Here is a 24105-nt window from a genome sequence, read left to right on the forward strand (position 1 = left end):
GGCTGAGATCAGAGAAGAGGAAAATCAGATCAATTTTTAAAATTTTTTTTTTTTTTTTTTTTTTTTTTTTTTGAGATGCAGTCTCTCTCTATCAACCAGGCTGGAGTAAAGTGATGTGATCTCAGTTCACTGCAACTTCCACCTCCCGGTTCAAGCGATTCTCCTGTCTCAGTCTCTCAAGTAGCTGAGATTACAGGCGAGCAGCACCATGCCCAACTAACTTTTGTATTTTCAGTAGAGACAGGGTTTCACCACATTGGCCAGGCGGATCTAGAACTCCTGGCCTCAAGTGATCCACCTGATTCAGCCTCCCAAAGTGCTGGGATTACAGGAGTGAGCCACTACATCCAGCCTAATAAGAATTTTAATTTTTTAATAAAAATTCTGTAGATGTGGAAGCTTGCTACATTGCCCAGCCTGGTCTCAAATTCATGGCCTCACTAGACACCCCCACCTCAGCCTCCTAAAGTGCTGGGATATCAGGTATGAGCAGCCCCCAGTTCTTAAAAGTTTTCATCACTAGTTAACATACTCACTATCAAAGCCAAGTCCAAGTTTGTATTTCAACAAGTGATGTTCAGGATTACTAAAAACAAAAGTGAGATGAGTACTGAATGAGTACTCCAAAGCTAATCTTGCTAGATGCGTTTATCCTCCAAAATCCTAACTTTCCAGTATTCTATCAGGTATTTTTCATATTCCTAGCACACAAACTGCCAAATTTAAAGAAGGTACTTAATATATATTAAATAAAATGAATTTTAATATAAATAATCACCTAAAAATGATTAGTAACACTGTACTTAGATTATTATCAAGTATACATGCATACCCCTATGATTTCTTCAGAGATACAAACTAAACAGAAGATTCTGGTGGTGGTTACATGTGCATAGCATCTTTAAAGTATTTATTAAAAATTATACTCTGCCAAGTCTAGGATTATAATAATGATAACCACATCTTGAGAATGGGGATGGGATATAAAAAGTAATAGCAGCAATTAGTTTTTACTGAGTACTTACTATGTGTCACAGTTTTAATTTAATTGTATTACTAATTTAACCCTCACAACATTATAAGAGTACTATTACCATTCCCAGTTTGTTTATACAGTTGACCCTTGAACAACACAGGTTTGAACTGTGCAAATCCCCTTATATCTAGATTTTCTTCCATCTGTGCCACCGGAAACAGCAAGACCAACCCCTTCTCTTTCTCCTTAGCCTACTGAACATGAAGACAAGGATCAAAACCTTTATGATGACCCATTTCCACTTAATGAATAGTAAATACATTTCCTCTTCCTTATGATTTTAACTAGTTTTTCTCTAGCTTACTGTAAAATACAGTATATATTACCTATAAAAAATATGTACTGATCAACTTTACATTATCATCAAGAGTTTGGTTAGCATCAGGCTACTAGCAATTAAGTTTTGGAGGCAGTCAAGTTATATGCAGATTAGACTCCAAGGGGAGATCAATACCCCTAACCTCTGTGTTATCCAAGGGTCAACTGTATTGTAAAATTTCAATGTTATGGTGATTACTGACTGGAAAAAGCAGATCACTAACATGGGAATACAGAGTAATTACACAGTTACTTGATAATAGGACCTAAGAGTAATCTTTCATTTTTCTATCCCTCACCACTTCCTTCCCTAATCCAATCAATCAAATTTTTCCTCTTACTGAAACCTTCCATCCATACTGCTAAGTCATATCCAAAAACTATCTATTTTCATTTATCTCAACTACCCAGTTCAAGCCAATATTTTTTCCTGAATCATTCTCTCCTCCTCTCCTACTACAATCCATTCAAGACCTAAGAACTGTAAAAACTAACATCACATCATGACTCCTCTCTAAACAAGCTTCTCATTAATCTTGTAATCAAACTAAAATTCTGTACTTTGATGATCTGCAAAAATTCCATTTAAATTTATATCCTTTTTTATCTCTCTATCCTAACTTTTATCACTTAACCATAAAAAGGTTGGCTAGCTATGATGGCTCATGCCTATAATCCCAGCCCTTTGGGAGGCAGGGGTGAGAGGACTGCTTAAGGCCAAAAGTTCACGACCACCCAGGCCAACATAGTGAGCTGGGTGTGGTGGTGTGCATCTGTAGCCCTAGAGGGAGCTACCAGAGAGGCTGAGCCAAGAGGACTGCTTGAGCCCAGAAGTTTGACGATACAGTAAGCTGTAACTATGCCACTGCACTCTAGCCTAGGCAAAAGAATACAGACCCTGCCCTGTCTCAATACCACCACCACCACCACCCCCCCAACACACACAAACATGAAAAAAATAAGATAAACCAAGGATGCTCCCATCTTGGCATGAGCTCTCCCTCTCTTCCTTAACGAAAGCTTGCTTCTTATTATGTCCTAAATTAAATGTCACTTCCTGTCTAAATTCACTACAAAATATGACTTGCTTAGAGAACAGAAACTGAGTAAGGACTTTGCCTATTTTAATCTGGTATGTATTCTGAGTGCCAAGAACACCAACTGACTCAAGAATCACTCAAATATACTGAATAAGAATTGACAATATATAAAAAAGATAAATTCTATCTAGCTTTTAAATTTCATGAATCACACGATCTAGATAAATATGACTGTACACTAGATCAATTTTTCTGCAATTTAAGAAATATAGTATTTTGTCCAGGCGCAGTGGCTCATGTCTGTAATCCCAGCACTTTGGGAGGCTGAGGCAGGTGGAACACCTAAGGTCAGGAGTTCAAGACCAGCCTGGCCAACACGGTAAAACCCAGTCTCTACTAAAAATACAAAAATTAGCTGGCAGGCACCTGTAATCCTAGCTACTCAGGAGGCTGAGAAAGGAGAATCACTTGAACCCAGAAGGCGGAGGTTGCAGTGAGCTGAGATCATGCCACTGCATTCCAGCAGGGGCGACAAGAACAAAACTCCAACTCAAAAAAAAAAAAAACAGTATTTAGTTAAGTCATACGTGAGACTTAGGAATAGGGGGAAAAAAAGACTTTGTTTCCATATTTATTTTTAGTAGTAGACTTAACATTCATAATGTATCTGACTTGGAATAACAATTATTTTGCGTTCCTGAGCAGGAAAAAAAAAAAAAGAAAGAAAGAAAGAAATCTGAACAAAGGAATAGCTGAAGAGACAAGGAGAACAATCTTGGGATGAACTTAAAGAGTCATACACGAATAACCAAGTGTTATTTAAAAGCAACAGTCTAAAATAAAATGCATTGATAAAATAGTCTTTCCAAATCTTGACAGCTTTTTAGAGATATGAGGTGCTTGAAAATATGGCACTAAGCTCACCTACTAGTTCTAAGAAAAACTGTTCAAATTTCTATGAAGAGTAACACAACATAAATACACCAAAAACTTTTTAAACCCACATGGTTAAGACTCTGAATAAACAGCAACACAAGACTTAAAAAGAAAGAATGGGATAAAGAAAATGGGGTATGGGGGTTAGGAGGATAATAAACAAAAAGCCCTCACAAAATACAAGGATTAAAAATTGGACAAAAGGCCAGGCTCATGACTATAATCCCAACACTTTGGGAAGCCTAGGCAGGCGGATCACCTGAGGTCAGGAGTTCAAGCACAGCCTGATCAACGTGGTGAAACTCTGTCGCTACAAACATAGAAAATTTAGCTGGGCCTGGTGGCGGGTACCTGCAATCCCAGCTAGTTGGTGGGCTGAAGCAGGAGGATCACTTGAAGCCAGGAGGCAGAGGTTGCAGTAAGCTGAGATTGGGCCATTGCACTCTAGTCTGGGCAACAGAGCGGACTCCGTTTCAAAAACATACAAACATACATACATAGATACATAAAAATACACATATAGGACAAATACCTATGGGAGTGTGATCCCTGTAGAAAATGAGCTTTACTGATAAAATACCATAATAGTGCCTTGATGCTATAACAGCACTTACAGAAACTTCATTTGTATAAAAGTTACAGGAAACTTACAAAATCCTCAGCTTCAAACTGTTTGCGTTCTCTCTTGTCTTCTTTCCTCCCAGTTTCATTGTCAGGTATGTTGTTCTCATGTAGTCCTTGGCTTTTTCCAGAATGGAAAATACTGCTACGAGAACGGGAACTCCCACCATGGTATCCCCCACGATGATTTATGTTTTCCGTACCATTTCTTCCATGTGTACGCCATCCATTTTTTTCTTTCCTTCCAAAGTTACCTTTATTTGATAATAGTAAAGTAATACAAATTCAAAGAAGAGAGTTAGGCTTAAGGAGTGAATCCCATCAAAATCTTCTTTAAAAATCATAAAGTTAGCCATAAACATCATTTCTTAGTAAATTTTACCTCCATTAGGACGTCCAATAGCAGAATCAAAGCCATCTGAAGAGTTGTGTCGTCGACGATTCACATCATAACGATTCTCTGTCCATGCAAAGTTTTCAGAATGTTTCTCAAAATTCAATGACGACTGAAACAAATTATAAAAAATACAGGTAAGCATTTATAAAACCTAAATATAACTTCAAAGACCAGTAATACTCCAGTTTCACTTATTTCCAACAATTTCAAATAAGAGAAACATTTTGCAGTTATTTTCAAGGTATCTGATAATTGGGTAACTCTAAATGTGTATGATGGATTCACTGTTGGTCAATTTTCTTCTACCTAATGGAAACAAGCACACGTTCTTAGAACGAGTTCAGTATCTTTTTTTCCAAAAAACATAAAGGTAAAATGCCATTACAATGGAAAACAAGTTAAAACATGATATGCTTCTTGTATAACAAAACATTAAGTGTAGTGTATCACACACTACTTGATACAAACATTTCCACTACAGCTCAAAGTTCTCTTCTACATCAGAGATAAATTGTCAAATGAATCTTGAGTTTTAAGTCCCTTAAAGTTATTTCCATATTCCTTTTCCCCAAACCAAACGTATTTAAAAAGGTATCAAAATAAAAGAACATACAACGCTATTCCAAAAAACTAGAAATACAAAAAAGTTCTAACAATGTATAAAAGTCACTAGCCCCAATATTAATCAATTAATCTGATAAAAGCCACAATCAAAACTCCCAACAGTTTAAGAATTTAAACAGGTGGACTCAGTAATCTAAAAATAAAATGCATGAAAATTATCAAAAAATGTTTGAAAAGGGCCGGAACAGTGGCACACACCTGTAATCCCAGAACTTTGGGAGGCCAAGGCGGGCAGCTCACCTGAGGTCAGGAATTCAAGACCAGCCTGGCCAACATGGGAAAACCCCGTCTCTACTAAAATTAGTCATATGTGGTGGCACACGCCTGTTGTCCCAGCTGCTCAAGAGGCTGAGACAGGAGAATTTGCTTGAATCCAGGAGGCAGAGGCTACAGTGAGCTGAGATCACACCACTGCACTGCAGCCTGGGCGAGACAGAGAGAGCCTGTCTCAAAAAGAAAAGAAAACAGAGCTCTATAAATCAATACAAATAAAGACAACCCAATGGGAAAAATGAGTAAAGGATACAAAAAGGCAATTCTCAAAAACATGAAGAGTCACCAATCACATGAAAACATAGTCAGGTTCTCCTGTAATCAAAATGCAAAATTTGAACAAAGTTGGCATCTCTTGCCCATTGGGAAAAATATAATGATAGTAATGGTTGAAAAAGACAGATAATTCTTTTTTTTTTTTTGGAGATGGAGTCTCACTCTGTCACCCAGGAGGCTGGAGTGCACTGGCGCGATCATGGCTCACTGCCACCTCCCCCTCCCAGGTTCAAGTGATTCTTGTGCCTCAGCCTTGAGGAGTAGCTTGAATTACAGGCACCACCACCACACCCAGTTAATTTTTGTATTTTTAGTAGAAATGGGATTACACAATTATCGGCCATGCTGGTCTTAAACTCCTGACTTCAAGTGATCACCCACCTCGGTTTCCTAAAGTGTTGGGATTACAGGCATGAGCCACCATGCCAGGGCCAGACAATTATTTATTACTAGGTTAGAAAACACACACATATGTTTATGTACACTTACTTCTCTCTCACTCATTAGGGACCAAAATGCAAATGTGTATCTGTACTTATGTCATCTTTAAAGTCTTTATAGTTACATAGTTTTTTTTTCAGTCTTGCGTGTATTTCAATGGATTCTAGCACCATATAGTATTTTTAAGTTTTTCTGTATTATGCCCCAGAAATAAGCAGATACCATTTATACTGCAAATATTTTTCTACAGCTTGATTTTTTTTTTAATTTCCTTAAAGACATTTCTCCTGCTGAAATCTGGGTAAAATAAAGAATGAGTTGGGGGTGGGGGGTGATGTTTTTCCCCTCAGAGACAGAGAAATATTTGTATTATAAATGGCATCTGCTCAGTTCTGAGGTGGCATACAAAAAAAATTTAAATAAAAAATATAAATGTTAAACACAACCTGTAATATGAAAAGAGCTATAAATCACTATGAAATGGACTACATCATGGGCCGGGCATGGTGGCTCTTGCCTGTAATCCCAGCACTTTAGAGGCCAAGGCAGGCGGATCACAAGGTCAAGAGATAGAGACTATCCTGGCCAACATAGTAAAACCCTATCTCTACTAAAAATACAAAAATCAGCCAAGTGTGGTGGCATGCGCTTACAGTCCCAGCTACTCGGGAGGCTGAGGCAGGAGAATCACTTGAACTCAGGAAGCAGAGATTGCAGTGAGCCAAGATTGCTCCATTGCACTCCAGCCTGGCAACCATAGGAGACAGAAAGGAAAAAGGAAAAGGAAAGAAAAGAAAGAAAAAAGAAAAGAAGAGAAAAGAAACAGACTACATTAACAAGCAATTCTGAAAGTTTCTAACACAAAAACATGCTTAATCGTAATTAAGTGATGCAAATCAAAATGAAATACCACCATTCATCTAATTTCACAAAAATGTAAAAATGAAAACATCCAGGGTTGCTGAGACTGAAAAAAACAAAATTGTAATGGGATTTTAAGTAGAGTCAAACTTTTTGGAGAGCAATTGGGCATTACCTACCAAAACGTACACACATTCTGACCCGGCAATTCTGCTGCTAGATATTTACCTTACCGTTATATTCAAGAAATGCCCAGGCATTTCTACAGCTGAGTCCATTAATAGGTAATTAATTATATAATTCATGTAAATCCACTCAATAGTTTATACGGCCACTGAAAAGAGATGAATTCCCTACGACTGGCTATAGAAAGACACTAGAGATGGTATCCTTGAAGAAAAGGAAAAAAAAAAAAAAAACAGCTATTTCATCTGTTTATCCAAACTAGGATAAAAATATATTCTGGCATATGCATCCTAACATTTCACTTCTGAAACCTAGTCTACTATCCTAATCAAGAAAAGAAAGTTATCAAACTAATGAATTTTCAAGTCTGACACATTCAGCTTCCTAGTCCAGCTCAAGTACTTCTCAGCAAATGTCTTAATCTCTCAGCCTGAGTTCCCCCACCTGTAAATGGTGGGATAGAGGGAGATAAGAGTGTCTACCATGTTAAGATTTTTGTTACTTTTATATAGTATTTTATTACAACAGGTAAGGCAGAGACCATCTTCCCTCTTACGTTGTCTTTCTGGACTGTTTTTAAAAATAGTTCTAAGGCCAGGTGCAGTGTCTCAAGGCTATAAAATCCCAGCCTGGGGAACACAGTGAGAACCTGTTTCTACAAAAATATAAAAATTAAATTTAAAAAATCAAATTAAAAAAATTAATTTTTAAAATTAAAAAAATTAAAAATTAAATTTAAAATTTTTTTAATTAAAAAAACTTTTTTAATTAAAATTGGGGGAAAAAAAGTTTTAAAATTTTCTCTAAAGCCCAGAATACCCAAATAGACAATAAACCAAAAAATCTACATAGTAAACCTCCATAGAAGTTTCAACGAACACTGCCTACGTGCCTTCAGAACAGCAAAAATCAAAATAAAAGTTTCAATGAACTCAACTAGCAATCTGATTGAATTTTCTGATCCTTTTAGCCTAAAAGTATAAATAGCATACATTTTCATTGAAAGCTGACACTGCTTACACTGTCAAAGGAAAGTTTTGGTACAATACTACTAATTTTTTTAACACTGCCATAAAAGAATAAAAAATGCTGCTACTACACACTAGTTACAGAGATAACTACAGATTAGTGAATGCAAATATGAAAATGCATTCATCATAGTAAAGTTTCACCATAACACATTTTAAATTTTGTTCTGTTTAAAAAGAAAAAAATTCTCCAAATTTCTATTTCATACCATTCATCTACCCTTTTAATACCACATCCCTGAAACCTTTCATCAGATAATTATGAAAATACAGCATCCTGTTTACAGGCATTATTTTGTTACCCTTCCTAGCATAACAAATGGAATTTGCTACTTATCTAACTTTTTCAGTATCTGTAACTGCTTCCGTTCAGTATTTTTCAGCAATACTTTCAAACTGCTGGTCAGGACTTATTAATGAATTACAAGATCAGTCACGACTGGCATTTTTTTAATGGAAGAGAAAAACAGAAAACCACAGAAAAAAACATTAGTCCACCATAGGAATATGAATTTTTTACTGTGTAAAACATCCTTCTCACTACAGGTCACAACAGTTTAAAAGCCAATGCTTTAAATCAAAGATTTATAATCAGCCCCATGCAGTTCAAAATTTTACCACATGATGGGGCTAAAGTTCCATACATCTCAAAACTATTGTCGTACAGTTCTGAAAACATTTTTACCCTTAGTTCAAGTCTTCATGTCATCTTTTCAAACAAAAAAATAAATGCTGCCATTTAATTTAAATAGAGAATGCAATAGTAATTCATGTCTGTTCCAGTTACTCAGGACAAGATTAAAGAGAAATGATGTGGGTAAACAAGTCTATGGCAGAAAATGAGGTTAATTACAAATAGAATTCATAAACAATGATTCTGAAAGAGGAAAGAATAAGATGAGAAGGTATAATAAAAGTATCACCAGAAGGTATGCATTTGTCAAAACCACTCTGGGCAAAGAAACAAATCTCAAATACTGCTAGTTAAGAGTTTAAATCGGGCCGGGCACAATGGCTCATGCCTATAATCCTACCACTTTGGGAGGCCAAGGCAGGTCCATCACCTGAGGTCAGGAGTTCAAGACCAGCCTGGAAAACATGGTGAAACAGCACCTCTACCAAAAATACAAAATACAAAAATCAGCTGGGTGTGATGGTGAGCACCTGTAATCCTAGCTACTCAGAAGGCTGAGGCAGGAGAATTGTTTGAAGCCAGGAGGTAGAGCAGGCGTCCCCAAACTAAGCCCACCGCATGCAGCCCCCTAAGGCCATTTATCCGCCCCCCCCCCCCCCCCCCCCCCCCGCTGCACTTCAGGAAGGGGCACCTCTTTCATTGGTAGTCAATGAGAGGAGCACAGTATGTGGCGGCCCTCCAACGGTCTGAGGGACAGTGAACTGGTCCCCTGTGTAAAAAGTTTGAGGACGCCTGAGGTAGAGGTTGCAGTGAGCCACCATCAGGCCCCTGCATTCCAGCCTGGGTGACAGAACAAGACTCCATCTCAAAAAAAAGAAAAAGAGTTGGAATTGTCAACTGTTTTCTAAAGATAATTTTCAATCAGAAAAATTCAGTTCCAAATTCTAAGAATCAAAATCATCATCATTATGAGGAACTATACAAATTAAGGGTCAGGTTCCAAAAAGCACTAAGAAGTTCAATGCACATTAACAATTATCAGCCAGGCTCAATGGCTCATATCTGCAATCTCAACACTTTCGGAGGCTACGGCAGAATGATCTCCTGAGCTCGGGAATTCGAGACCAGACTGGGCAAGATAGTGAAACACTGTCTCTATTTTTTTATTTTTTAAATTACTAATCTTAACCTCAAGTTAACATTTAAATGAAAGAAATATTTACAATTTTTTTAATGTTTCAGTCTTTCCAGATGCTTTGTGTGTGTGTGTGTGTGTGTGTGTGTGTGAGAGAGAGAGAGACAGAATCTCGCTCTTGTTGTTGCCCAAGCTGGAGTGCAATGGCACAATCTCAGCTCACCATAACCCCCCGCCTCCCAGATTCAAGTGATTCTCCTGCCTCGGCCTTCCGAGTAACTAGGATTACAAGCACACACCACGACATCTGGCTAATTTTGCATTTTTAGTAGAGACAGAGTTTCTCCACGTTGGCCAGGCTGGTCTCAAACTCCTGACCTCAGGTGATGCACCCACCTTGGCCTCCCTAAGTGCTGAGATTACAGCTGTGAGCCACCACACCTGGTCTGAAGTCCCTTTTTTACATACAGTCAATGAATTTTTACTTATTTTACAGAATTCCAAAATAAGTCCTATGGAAAGATTAGAATCTAGGCTCACAGTAATTAGCTATGTGAAGACAGTCAATTGAGTTAGCTAACCTTCCAAAATTTGTGTAAAATAAGGTTTCGATGATTGCTAAGATCCATCTTCAAACCCTAAAATTCTATTCTACTGAAGAATTTTGTCATTTCAATGTATCTTTTCAACACATGGCCAAAATTCATTAGGCCCTGGTAAGTCCTTATTGGGGAAAAAAATTCCAAATTGTAATTGTTTCCGGGCCAGGCGCCATGACTCACACTTGTTATCCCAGCACTCTGGGAGGCAGAGGCAGGCACATCACCTGAGCTAAAATCAAGTTATCAAGTCCCTGTGATAACTCAAGTTTATGTTAATGGTCACTTAGACTGGGGCCCCTGATAGTCTCAGCATAGGGCAGTAACAGGAAAAATCAAGGGATTAGAGGGTATAAACTTCCAGCCCCAATCACAGACCAAATGCTGAACACATTAAAGTACTAGGAGGGTGGTACACCCAGACAGGGCATGGACAGTCCATACACTATCTCCCGTCACCCAATACCTCACCATATCAATCTATTCACCTGTATTCTTTATAATAAACCAGCAAAAGTTGTTTCCCTGAATTCTTTGAGCCATCCTAGCAAATTGTTCAGACCCAATGCGGTGGTTGCAGAAACCCTGGTTTGAAACCAGTGAGAAGTAGTGGTGACTGGTACTGGCTATTAGCAACTGAAGTGAAGGTAGTCTTGGGGGACTGTGGGATCTGACACTATGCCAAGCAGACAGTGTCAGTCAGAACTGAAATAAATTATAGGACACCCAGGTAATGTCTGCTACTGCTTTGGGTGGGGGGTGGGGGAGAACTCCAAAATATTTGGTCACAGATATGTTCTGCATTGAGAGTAGAGAAGAAAAATAGTTTTTGATGGTTTTTTTTTTCCTTTTGCATAGGTCTTACAGTCTAGAAAAGCCAAAACACCTACAGAAATTACCTTCCATCATGACTGAACCAAAAGTATAAATTACTATAAAAAATTTCGTAAGTGATAAGAAATTAACTAGTATTTATAAGAAAGATAATCTTTAATAAACTCAATCTGTGTGAAAATTTTCATTTATTTTTATTTATTTTATTTAGTTATTTACTTTTGTAGAGAGGCAGGGTTTCACCATGTTGCCCAGGCTGCTCTCAAACTCCTGGCCTCAAGAGATCCCAGCCTCAGCCTCCCAAAGTGCTGGGATTATAGGTGTGAGCCATCACATCTGGCCCAAGAAAATTAATATGCTATTTCTGAAAATAGTTATTATTATACTGGCTCTTTGTATTCTCGTCTCATTATGTAGAGGCAAGTATTTAAACAGTTACAGGTGGATCTCTGACCACCTGTAGGTGTTTTATGTCTACATACTAGATAGTGGTGGAAGGAAGGTCCATCTTATAAAGATCCCCTACTAACAAAATGACTTAATCACAAAGTTTTGACTTTTTATCAGAATATGCCACTATTTTCCATTTTGCAATCAGACTATTAACTCACACCTGTCATCTCAGCACTTCAGGAGGCCGAAGCAGGCAGGTCGGGTCACCTGAGGTCAGAAGTTCCAGATCAGCCTGGACAACATGATGAAACCTCCTCTCTACTAAAAATACAAAAATTAGCTAGGCGTGGTGGCAGGCATCTGTAATCTTAGCTACTCAGAAGGCTAAGGCACAAGAATCACTTCCACCTGGAAGGTGGAGGCTACAGTGAGCCAAGATCTCACCATTGCACTCCAGCCTGTGTCACAAGAGCAAACCTCCATCTCCAAAAAAAAAAAAAGTGATAACCTGCTTTTTTGTCAGCTAAAACTAACTCAGACTAAAAGCTGTTCAACAGGCTTTATGTTAGCTTCTTGAGCCGGACAGATTCCATTTAGCTTCTTCATTTTAGTTATTTTCCCACCATTAAGTATGTAATTATAGTACATAGCTGGGGCAGGCTGATACTGGGCACCTTCAGGAATGCATTTGTTGATAAAAGGCCAACTTACCAACAGAGTCTGGGAATGCAGGTACTGTCAAGTGCCCAGAGCCCCCACTATCTATAAGTTGTATGTCTTTTATGACAACTTTACCCCTTGCACCTGGCGCTATTTTATTTCTCATGTACTAGTTTGTCTTTGGACTTTTTGCTTATTCTGCTTTTGTGAAAAATTTGCTTCAGCTAGGTTCCTCCTCCACTTTAACTAGGGTATGAAAGACCACCTAACTTTCTTAGGGCCAACAGAATTTTGGGCGTTAGCCACCTCTTGGTCGCTGGCATAATAAAGGACTCATGATTCAATCTCTGAGTGTGGCGCATTCGTTGACTCGCTCGGGTAAAACAAAGAAAAGAAATCACTAGTGTCATATAATATATCTAACAAAAAACTCATTTCTAGCATCTGCTTCAAAAATTTCTTAGCACATCTTAAAAACAGACAATTTTAGTATTTTGCAATCAACCACCCTGAATGTCTGTAAATGTATCTGTAAAAAACGATTCTATTTTTACTTATGTAAGTAAAATGAACATTCCTTAGTGAGTCCTAATATATAATGATATTACAAAGTTCACATTATTCCTGAAATTTTAGTCATGAGTCATTCAAAAGCCTTATTTATGCAGGGGAAAAAAGGGTTCCAGATATATGAAAAGGCTTTGAAAAAATCTTGATAGGGAAAAAGTAAAGCAGGTTATCAAAAAAAAAAAAAGTACAGAAATACAAAGTTTTCAGATTTTCTTGAATAAATGTTTCTTCCTTTGCTATGTGGCCTAGAATCATTTGCAGACTTTTAGTGTTTTTTGTTTTGTTTCTGAGACAGTCTCCCTCCTTCACCCAGCGTGGACTTCAGTGGTGCAATCTCGGCTCCCTGCAACCTTGGCCTCCCGGGTTCAAGCAATTCTCATGCCTCAGTCTCCTGAGTAGCTGGAATTACAGGCCACCACACCTGGCTAATTTTTGTATTTTAGTAAAGATGGGATTTGGCCATGTTGGCCAGGCTGGTCTTTTATTCATGACCTCAACTGATCTGCCAGCGTCTGCCTCCCACCATGCTGGGATTACAGGTGTGAGCCACCGCACCCAGCCACGGTGTTTTGTTTTGTTATTGACAGTTGTACTTGTTTAGAACTACTAAAACTCAATTCCAAGAGTCTCCAGCACTTGAGCTACAACTCACTACCCCTTCCACCATCTAATCTGGGCAGCTGTGATCAAGGAGACAGATTTCCCTCCCCTCAATCTTCTAAACAAGGGGTACCCCTTACTAGAAGAGGCAGGCTGTCAACATTTCTTGCCCTCTCCAATTCCAGCTGAAGAAGTTACATTCCTGGTAACTACAGTCAAGAAATCTAGGGCTCCTTTATTTCACCCAAACCCCACTCATAGAATGAAGGCTCTACACCAGGTTCAGGAGCACAGGAACACTGAGGTCCCAAAAGATCTTGCTCCAGCTATCTAATAGGGCAGTAGTTTGGCACTTTAACAAACCGAGAAGACTCAGGCTATTGCATCACCTACTGCGTGGAGTAGTGACTCAAAGATTTTGTCAAGAGTGAGAAGCAGTCTCTCAAAGGAACTAGCTTTATTCAAACACTAAGAGCCCTCCCAAAAACAACAGAGATACTGGTAGTAAAAAAAATAAGAGGCAGGTAGCTTCTCTCCATGAAAAGCACTAAGGTGAATAATAGGCCAGCTAGTTCTGAATGAACCTGGGAAAGAGATACTTAAAAGAGCCCCACTAGGGTCAGAACCAACCTCAGGAGACTGGGCGCAAAAACCTCTCCTGCCATAACTAAAGTGGATCACAGCACAGATCAATTTAAGCCCCCAGACATTAATGAAAACAATAGAGCAATCAGCTGGGAATTAATGGAGACTAACAGATAGGTTTAATACCAAATGAGGCAAAGAGCTTTACAGAAAGATGAGGAAAGACAGAGAACTCAGATAAATCACCCTCATCCCAAAGTGACTGTGCACAAACCCTTTATACTCTACACCTCAATCATTTTACTTTACATCATAGATAAAGGAGCTCAATATTTAAAATCTGTACAGCAGGAACTAAGAATAATTCTAAATCACCACATTCATGGAATTATGAACAAATTAGTCAATGTTCAGCAAAGCACTTTGCGAAATGAAGTACACAATGTATGTTATCATTAACAAGGCAATCCATTTAAGAGTAAAAAACAGTATAGAAAAAGGTAAGATGCTCTGTTCAAAGCATGTGACTGTTATAAACTAAAATTTGTGAAAGTCTGATTACTACCAAAGACAACTTTGAAATAAATGGCTTAGTTCACTGATGGTATAATTTAAAAAAAAAAAAAAAAAACTGACTTTTTAACTAATAGAACGAGCTGGGCACGGTGGCGCAAGCCTGTAATCCCACAACTTGACATCACGAGTTCAAGACCAACCTAGCCAACACGGCAAAGCCTCACTTCTACTATTAATAAATATACAAAAATTAGTCAGGCATAGTGGCCCACACCTATTAATCCCAGCAACTCGGGAGGCTGAGGCACACCAATCGCTTGAACCCTGCAGGCGTAGGCTGCAGTGAGCAGAGATTGTGCAAAGCTCCGCCTCAAAAAAAAAAAAAAAAAAAAAATTTAATAGAACCAACAAATTAAATATAATTTGTTGGTAATATAAATTTTGCAGTTTTTTTGTTTTTGTTTGAGACGGAGTTTTGCTCTTGTTGCCCAGGCTGGAGTGCAATGGCGCAATCTCAGCTCACCGCAACCTCCACCTCCCGGGTTCATGCAATTCTCCTGCCTCAGCCTCCTGAGTAGCTGGGATTACAGGCATGTGCCACCATACCCAGCTAATTTTGTATTTTCAGTAGAGATGGGATTTTTCCACGTTGGTCAGGCTGGTCTGGAACTCCTGACCTCAGGTGATCCGCCTGCCCTGGCCTCCAAAAGTGCTGGAATTACAGGCGTGAGCCACCACACCTGGCCATAAAAAGTACTTCTCTGCAAAGATATTATTACTCCTCCATGACTTAATTACATTTGTATAGAAAATGAATGCAAGAGAAGCAGACAGAAAGACAAAAAGAGAGATGCGAAAAGAGTACCTTTGTTGATGATGGTGGAGTAGGGAAATTAAGCCAGGCTGGAGCAAAGTCATGCTGCGCCATTTAGGTCCAGTCTCTCCAACTCAGTGAAACAAGGCTTCAACACCTCATGGCAAGTCCCTGTCACATAAAAATGGAAGGAATTAGGCCTGCAGCTCCTGGCCAAAAATTATCACCTTTACATACAATGATCATACTACTATAGGATTCTATTTGTAATGAAAATCTAGAAAAGACGAAACTATAGTGATAGAAAATAGATCAGCTTGGAAGGGGAATGACTGTTAAGAAACGAGAATTTTCTGGGTAACTATTATCTTGATTGTGGTGGTTATTACAACTGTACACATTTGTCAAACCTCAAATTATAAACTTAAAACTGATGTTTTCATAAAGTATACCTCAGTATAGCTTTTAATAAAAAAAAAAAAAAAAACCAGATAAGTAGACATCAAGTGTTTCCTGATACAACCCAAAATGAAATACAGAGTACCATCTATGATGTAGTCTTGTGCCCACCCAAAACAAAATCTGAAATCTGATTTAACTACCCATCACCAGGACATTCAAGATGGGGAACAAGTCAAAAAACATCTAGGGGAAGTAATATATCAAATCCAGATCATGGGGTAACCTAAAAGTTAAATGAGCTGGTTTCTACAACAAATAGTGGCTTTTAGTGGGCAGATAAACTAAATACATCCTGGACCTAGTATGAATGCTTTATGTGAACAAGCCAACCTTATGAAAAAGAAAATTATGAAACAATCCGAACTTTGAACATAAGCTGGCTATTACTAAATGGTACTAAGGAATAGTCACTTTAGATGTAGTAATAGTATGGTGGTTATGATGTTTTAAAAGGAAGACATAGGCCAGGCACAGTGGCTCACTCATGCCTGTAATCTAGTACTTTGGAAGGCCAAGGTGGGCAGATCACCTGAGGTCAGGAGCTCGAGACCAGCCTGGCCAACATAGTGAAACCCTGTCTCTACTAAAAAATTAAAAATAAAAAAAAATTTAAAAAAAAAAATAGCTGGGCATGGTGGCATGTGCCTGTAATCCCAGCTACTCAGGAGGCGAGGCAGGAGAATCATTTGAACCTGGGAGATCGAGGTTACAATGAGCCAAGATTCCACCACTACACTCCAGCCTGGGCAACAAAAGCAAAACACCATCTCCAAAAAAAAAAAAAGAAAGAAAGAAAGAAAGAAATGTAGAAATGTTAAGATCTTGTCATCAGATATAAAAAGTAAATACAACTAGTGTAAAATTGACAATGGAAGTGAAAATGTTTAAATGCTCCTGTGGGATGATGGAGAAAACCTGATACAACCTGAAAACCTTAAGAGAAATTCTAGAACAACACTCATGAACAAAATACAAGTTTTAAGACTATGTTAACCAAAATATACTACACATCACAAAAATTCAGGCATTCAGAGTTCTATTTATTCCTATTTGCATTAAATTTCAAAGTCCTGTGGAATAAAAATGAAAACTAAACGGTGCTTTGTGATACACTTTTCCAACAACTTTATGTTGAAAACCCTTAAAATTGTAGTTTCAGTAATTCAGTAGGAATGAAAAGCTTGTACCAAATAAAAAATTTCATAAGAAACTTCAGAGAACTTAACCAAAATTTTTAAAGTTGATCACTTTTCAAAAAGGTATTATACAAAATGGTTAAGTAAACAGTTATGTAACAAAAATTATCCCTGGAGGCAAATCACTAAAATCACCCATTCATTTCTGCAATGTCTTTACATTAACTTTAATTTAAATCTAGTTCCTAAAGTATGGGCCTGGTATGGAGGCTCACACCTGCAATCCCAGCACTTTCGGAGGTGAGATGGAGGGATCTTTGAGCCCAAGTGTTTGAGGCAAGCCCAGGAGTTCAAGGCCAGCGTAGGCAACATAGTAAGACTCCCATCTCTACAAAAAAAATATTTTTAATTAGCTGGGTGTGGTGGTGCATGCCTGCAGTCCCAGCTAGTAGGGAGCCTGAAGGAAGAGGATTGCTTGAGCCCAGGAGTTCTAGGCTGCAGTGAGCTATGTTCACACCACTGCACTCCAGCCCAGGTGACGGAGAAAACCCTACCTCAAAAAAAAAAAAAGAAGTTAACTCATGTTCTGAAAAAAGGTTAAAAGAGCAATTATTAATTGTTATGGCACTTACACAAGTATATCAGGGCAAATTAAAGTATCACAAGTTCCACACCACTCATCTTAACTGCATTGTGCCATCTGATTTTATCTCATCTTCCTTTCCCTGTGTATGCTATGCTTTGAACTGTATACCAATCAACAAGATTTGTATGTTGAACTCATAACCCCCAATACCTCAAATGTAGCATATTTGCAGATAAGGTTTTTAAAGAAGTGATTACAAATGAGACAATTAGAGTGAGTTCTATTCCCATCAGACTGTGCCCTTGTAAGAAGAAATTCGGACACATGCAGATAAAAGGATCATGTGAAGGGCCGGCAAGTATGCAGTCATTTTCAAGCCAAGGAGAGAGGTATCAGAAGCAACCAACCCTCTGCTGATGCCTCGTATCCTGAACTTAGAACCTCCAAAACTGAGAAAACAAATTTGCTGTTTAAGCCATCCAGTCTGTGGTATTTGGTTCTGGCAGCCCTAATACAAACAACTTTAGAAATAAAACGTTTATGTATTAAATATTTCCTTTACATATCTAACAACCAGGTACATACAGGAGACAACTACCTTCCACCTCAAAAAAGGCAAAATCAACAGTCCCACTAACAATTCAGGAGTCAGGATTCCACAGCTTATTAAAAATCTTCTACTGGTCGCCCACTGCTAAATTTGACTAGCTTAAAAAAAATTAAAAATTAAAAATAAATAAATCTACTAAATTCTATTTGAAGATCCCATGTAGACATAGAGTTTAAGATACATAAATACTGCTGGTACAAAAATCCTAATTTTTTTTCTCTGTCACCCAATTTACAATTTGTTCATGACATCCATGGAGAATAAAAATTTCCCCAGAAGAAAGATGGTTCTGAAAAAAGTAAAACCTAAGTGTAAATCTTTAAGTGCACATGCCTAACTTTTAATTTAAAAAAAAAAAAAAAAAGATTCTTCAGACTGAAAAAGAATACACTTTGACAAAAAACACACAAATAGATGGGACATTTTCTATGTCTTGCTATATTTTCTATGTTTTCATTTTCTAGTTATATTTTCTATTTCTTTTATTTCTGACCCTACCAAACTGTGCCACATTTTCAAAGAAAAACTCAAATTTATTCCATCAGAATGAATAACAAACTGTCTTTATAATTTCAGAAAACTTTAAGCTTTAAAATCACAAAGGCCATCAAAAACACCCAAATCAACCAATAGCTAAGGAATTCTAACCTCAATAAACTAAGGAATACAACCAGAGTACAGAGTAAAAATCCTCAATAAAATACTAGGAAATCAAATCTAGCGGCATTTAAAAGGATCAAACACCATACAAAGTAGTATTTTCCCCAGAATGCAAGAGTGATTCAACATGCAAAAATCAATAATACACTACACTAACATGAAAAATAATAAATGCCCATCTTAATTGATGTAGAAAAAGCATTAGACAAAATCCAGCCCCTTGCATTATAAAAATACTCAACAAACAAGAAGGAAACTTGCCCAACCTGATAAATAGCATCTACAAAAAACCCCCCAGCACATCATCCTCAACGGTGAAAGACTGAAAGCTTTCCCCTTAAGATCAGGAACAAGACAAGAATGCCTGCTTTCACAAGCTCTATTAAACACTGTAGTAGACAGCAAGAAAAGAAATGAAAGGCATCCTGAGTCAGCACAGTGCAAAGGACCTGTAGTCCCAGATACTTGGGAGGCTGGGACAGGAGGATTGCAAGAGTCCTGCAGTTTGAGGTTGTAGAGTGCTGTAATGGTACCTGTGAAAAGCACTGCACTCCAACCTGAAGAACACAGTGAGACAGTGTTTTTTTTTTTTTTTTTGGTTTTTTTTTTAAAGGCATCCAAATCGGAAAGAAGCTATTTGTTCCCTCCGGTTCCTCTTGAATTGCTTGTTTTCAAAAGAATAGATGAAACAAAAGCAAACTCTTTAAGGTTTTAACTTTTAAAAACATTTTATTCCACTGAATTGTCTGCTTCACTGTTTTAACATAATTAACAAAACTGCATTAATATGTAGTAGACATCTACAGGTGCGAAGTGATTTACAGACTTCCCTTGTTGATTCTGCTTCAATGGTACTTAAGCATTGCATAGAAATCTGTCTTCAAATAAATACTAAAAGTTATGGTCATCAGGTAAGGATGGTAAATGCCCTACTATTTAAAAAAGAAAAAAACACCTAAGGAACACAGCCTCTAACGGTAGTAAAAAATTCTATTGCTTCCCTATGTTTTAGATTTTTGGTCCAATGTCTTATCTGTTAGTTATCAAACTATCTGCTTAAATACAGATCAGATTATCTGAAATATGAAACTGCAGTCATACATTTTTAAGAAATCTAGGTTATCAGAAATTCCCAACATTTAAAAACTTCCATTTTAATGTTCCTCTTATCTGAAATTTGTTAGACCCCATCCTCTTCAGTTCACCTCTTAAGTTGTCAGGACCTTTCTATGCTTTTTTTTTCTTTTTTGAGACAGAATCTTGCTCTTTCTCCCAGGCTGGAGTACAGTGGTGCAATCTTGGGTCACTGCAACTTCTCCCTCCTAGGTTCAAGGAGTTCTCGTGTCTCAGCCTCCCGAGTAGCTGGGATTACAGGTGTGTACTACCATGCCTGGCTAATTTTTTTGTGTTTTTAATAGAGTCAGGGGTTTGCCATGTTGCCCAGGCAGGTCTTGAACTCCTAGCCTCAAGTGATCTGCCCGCCTCAGCCTCTCAAAGTATGAAAAGTACAGGTGTGAGCCACAGCACCAGACCCTTTCTATGTTTTACTTATACTTTTATCATAAAAATCGAAACAGGAAGTTAAAAAATTACTCTATTTGTTAAATTATTCCATATGAAATTGCTATACATGTAAGTGCATAAACATACATAAATATGGTATGTTCAGCCTCCTAAAAAGAAAAAAAATGAAGCTGAAAAAGCATTATATTCTGTAAACAAGATGCTTTTAATTCTCAATTTTTGAGACATATTAAAGATGCAACACAAAATATAACTGAACTTCAAAACTTACAATGAACTTAACTTTCATATAAACTTCACTACCACAAAAAAAGTAAGCTTGACTCTCCATAAGGTAAACAAATACCTACTTATTGAGCTGCTCTTTCCTCACAACACTGAAGCAGGCTAAGTCATTCCTGCAATGTATTCTAATCAGCTTGTGAAATCCTTTTTTGTTTTAAAGACTGCTGTGTTTTAGTTTGGAAATACACTGCAAACAATATGAACTCATTGGGATAAAATTTAAATCAACTCATTTATTGAACAGCTAATAATAATATGAGCAATATGGCCTAAGCACTGGAAGCTTGATACAAGGCTCAAGAGAGGGCAGTCCTGAGAATAGAATTAATAAGTAATCTAATAGAATTAATAAGTAAATGTAGGCCAGGCAAAGTGGCTCATGCCTGTAATCCCAGAACTTTGGGAGGCTGAGGCGGAGAGGAGGGACGACTTCAAGCCAGGAGTTTGAGACCAGCCTGACCAACATGGTAAAACTCCCTTCTCTACAGACGTGGTGGCACCACACCTGTAATCCCAGCTACTCAGGAGGCTAAGGGCAGTTCTAAGAAGAACTGCTTGAACCCAGGAAGAGAAGGTTGCAGTGAGCCAAGATTACCCAGCTGCACTCCAGCCTGGTGACAGAGCAAGACTACATCTCAAAAAAAAAAAAAAAAAACAAGTAAATGTAATACAAGGTTGCTGCCTCAAATCCTCTTAGAAATGCAGACACAAGCAACATTTTCTCTGAAATATTTACCAAAAGTCATCACTTGTTCAAAAGTCATCATTTGTTCAAATGATATGAACAGATAGGCTTTTTAAAAAAAAAAAAAAAATGCTGCCAGGCACAGTGGCTCACGCCTACAATGCCAGCAACTCTGGAAGGCCAAGGTGGGCAGATCACTGCAGGTCAGGAGTTCAAGACCAGCCTGACCAAAATGGTGAAACCACGTCTCTACTAAAAATACAAAAATTAAGGCCGAGCACAGTGGCTCACACCTGTAATCCCAGCACTCTGGAAGGCCAGTGCAGGCAGACCACGAGGTCAGGAGTTTGAGACCAGCCTGGCCAACATGGTGAAACCCCATCTCTACTAAAGGTACAGAAAATTAGCCAGGCATTGTGGCGCTCGCCAGTAATCCCAGCTACTCAGGAGTCTGAGGCAGGAGAATTGCATGAATCCAGGAGGCGGAGGTTGCAGTGAGCCAAGATTATGCCACTGCACTCTAGCCTGGGCGACAGAACTAGACTCTAATTTAAAAAAAAAAAAAAAAAAAAAAATCGAACTTACTTACTCAAGACACAAAAACTACAATGCTTTATATTTTGTGTTAATTAAGCAGAAAATGAAATTACCTTCTCAAGCGCTAACAAATAAAGAACACGGAATTTATCACTGTTTCTCCCTGCCTGCATCCATGCCTTGGCCAGCAGCGTAATTCTAAAATGAAAAAAAGAAAAAAAGAGAAAGGAAAGGGAAGGAAAGGAGAGGGAACAGAGGAGGAAGGGAGGCAAAGAAAAAGGGAAAAAGGCAGAAAAGCAGGAAGGCAGGCAGGCAACAAACAGTCACTTTGTCTTAAGAATTTCAAGTCAGGGCCTGGCTCAGTGGCTCACGCCTACAATCCTAGCACTTTGGGAGGCAGAGGCAGGTAGATCACTTCAAGTCAGGAGTTCCAAAAAAAAAAAAAAACCATTCTGTTACAAATACATCTAGAACCACTAGGTCTAGTCATTAAACTCTCAACGTACCATCAAGCCAGGAACAAATATGTCAACGAAACACCACTTAATAATACAATCCAGGTATATCTAAATTCAAGTAGAGAAAGTAGTATGGGGACAGTACGGGGTCTTGAACAGCACACAGCAGTATGAGAAATCAGAACTTAATGTAGCAGACAAAGGAAGTATTTAGGAGTTTTAAGGTTACAATTACATCTCTAGAAGTATGCTTTCAGAAAATACATATGATAGCAATGTGTAAAGTGAAGGGGAAGTATCAGCTTTAAATTCTTATCTCATTCAGTTCACTGAGTAATATTTGACTCCTACGGCCACTTTCCTTTCCAGGGCTAACCCAGTGTACCACATTCCTGGTTTCCCCTGTATCTCTATGGCTACTCCTCCTCAGTTTCATTAGGTTCGGTTCATCCCTAATATTCATATATCTCAAAGTCTAGCCCTAGTTCTAACACTAGTAATACAAAACTATAAATAAAACTGTAAAAAAAAAAAAAAAACAAGTCAGAAACCAAATAAATACTATGACACAGCTTTTTGTTGTATCTACAACACAGGAAGGAGTATGGTTACACACAAGTATTCTATATGTTAAAAGAACATAAATACCGTGGAATTGATATAATATTCTGAAAGAACACAGAAAAGAATTGTACTGAATGTACCCTGCCACTGTAAATGTACTCTTTCATTTTGTTTGTTTGTTAAAGTTGAAATCATGATCAATTCATATCAAATCCCACTTTATCATCATGAGATAAAGTAAGATTTTTCCTGTTTAACAAATGCCTATTACCTCAGGAAACAAATACTTTAAGCATAAGACTGTCACAACTGCAAAGTCAAACAATATATTGATGACTGGATAAAAACCAAAATGTGAAGCAACTGACATTTGGAGTACCAAAAAGAGTTACATAATTACTAATATTTATTTATGTACTTTGAGACAGAGTCTTGCTGTCAGCCAGGACGAAGTGCAATGGCACAACCTCAGCTCACTGCAACCTCCGCCTCCCAAGTTCAAGCAATTCTCCTGCCTCAGCCTCCCGAGTAGCTGTGATTACAGGCACATGCTACCACACCCAGCTAATTTCTGTATTTTTAGTAGAGATGAGATTTCACCATGTTGGCCAGGCTGGTCTCAAACTCCTGACCTCAAGGAATCTACCTCATCGGCCTTCCAAAGTGTTGGGATTACAGGTGTGAGCCACCTCGCCTGGCCTAATAAATATTCGTAAAGATCTATAGAAAACTAAGCAAACTATGATTACTACCACAATGGAAATTAAAAAATACTCAATTTACACAAGATACTAAACTTGCTTATTCTGTTCATTAGTATTCATTACAAATATAACAGGATTTCAAGTTCATGATGGCATCCTGACTAGAAAGATCCTATTAAAAAGGCAAAAAAGTACTAATTAATGTTAATTTTTAAAAAGTCAAAAAAGAACAATGGAGTTAAAGGATCATAAAGAAATAAAACAAAACTGTGATAATGAAAAGGCCATGAGCCACTTCATGAAATTTTTGGAATGAGGTAAATGGAAGCCTAACAAGATAATGAAAGCCAAGGCCTAGAATGCATGTGAGAGGTAGAATACAGTGGAAAACTGATCTGCTCCCTAGAGTGCTGAAATGATCTAGGACTATAAAACTGCAGATACAAAGAATAGCACAGTGGGAACTGGGATTGAAAAGAAGTAGCTGAAAACTCTGAAAGCAGAATAGTCTACATGA

The 24105-nt window shown here is 38.0% G+C and overlaps 1 protein-coding gene across 4 annotated transcripts in view; it reads right to left on the reverse strand.

Moving 5' to 3' along the window:
- Positions 1–24105, reverse strand: part of GPBP1 (GC-rich promoter binding protein 1) — a 75330-nt gene that overhangs the window by 24947 nt on the left and 26278 nt on the right. For 3 of the 4 annotated variants that reach the window (XM_003925834.4, XM_003925833.3, XM_010336600.2), the window contains exons 3-5: positions 15429–15548; positions 4334–4457; positions 3982–4205 (exon numbers count right to left, since the gene is read on the reverse strand). In XM_003925834.4, the coding sequence (XP_003925883.1) occupies positions 3982–4205; positions 4334–4457; positions 15429–15491 (411 nt within the window). In that variant the 5' untranslated portion in view covers positions 15492–15548. The remainder of the gene's footprint in view (positions 1–3981; positions 4206–4333; positions 4458–15428; positions 15549–24105) is intronic. The other variant, XM_074385748.1, reaches the window with a different exon arrangement.

Source organism: Saimiri boliviensis, chromosome 1 (assembly GCF_048565385.1).
Source record: "Saimiri boliviensis isolate mSaiBol1 chromosome 1, mSaiBol1.pri, whole genome shotgun sequence".
Lineage (NCBI taxonomy): Eukaryota > Metazoa > Chordata > Mammalia > Primates > Cebidae > Saimiri > Saimiri boliviensis.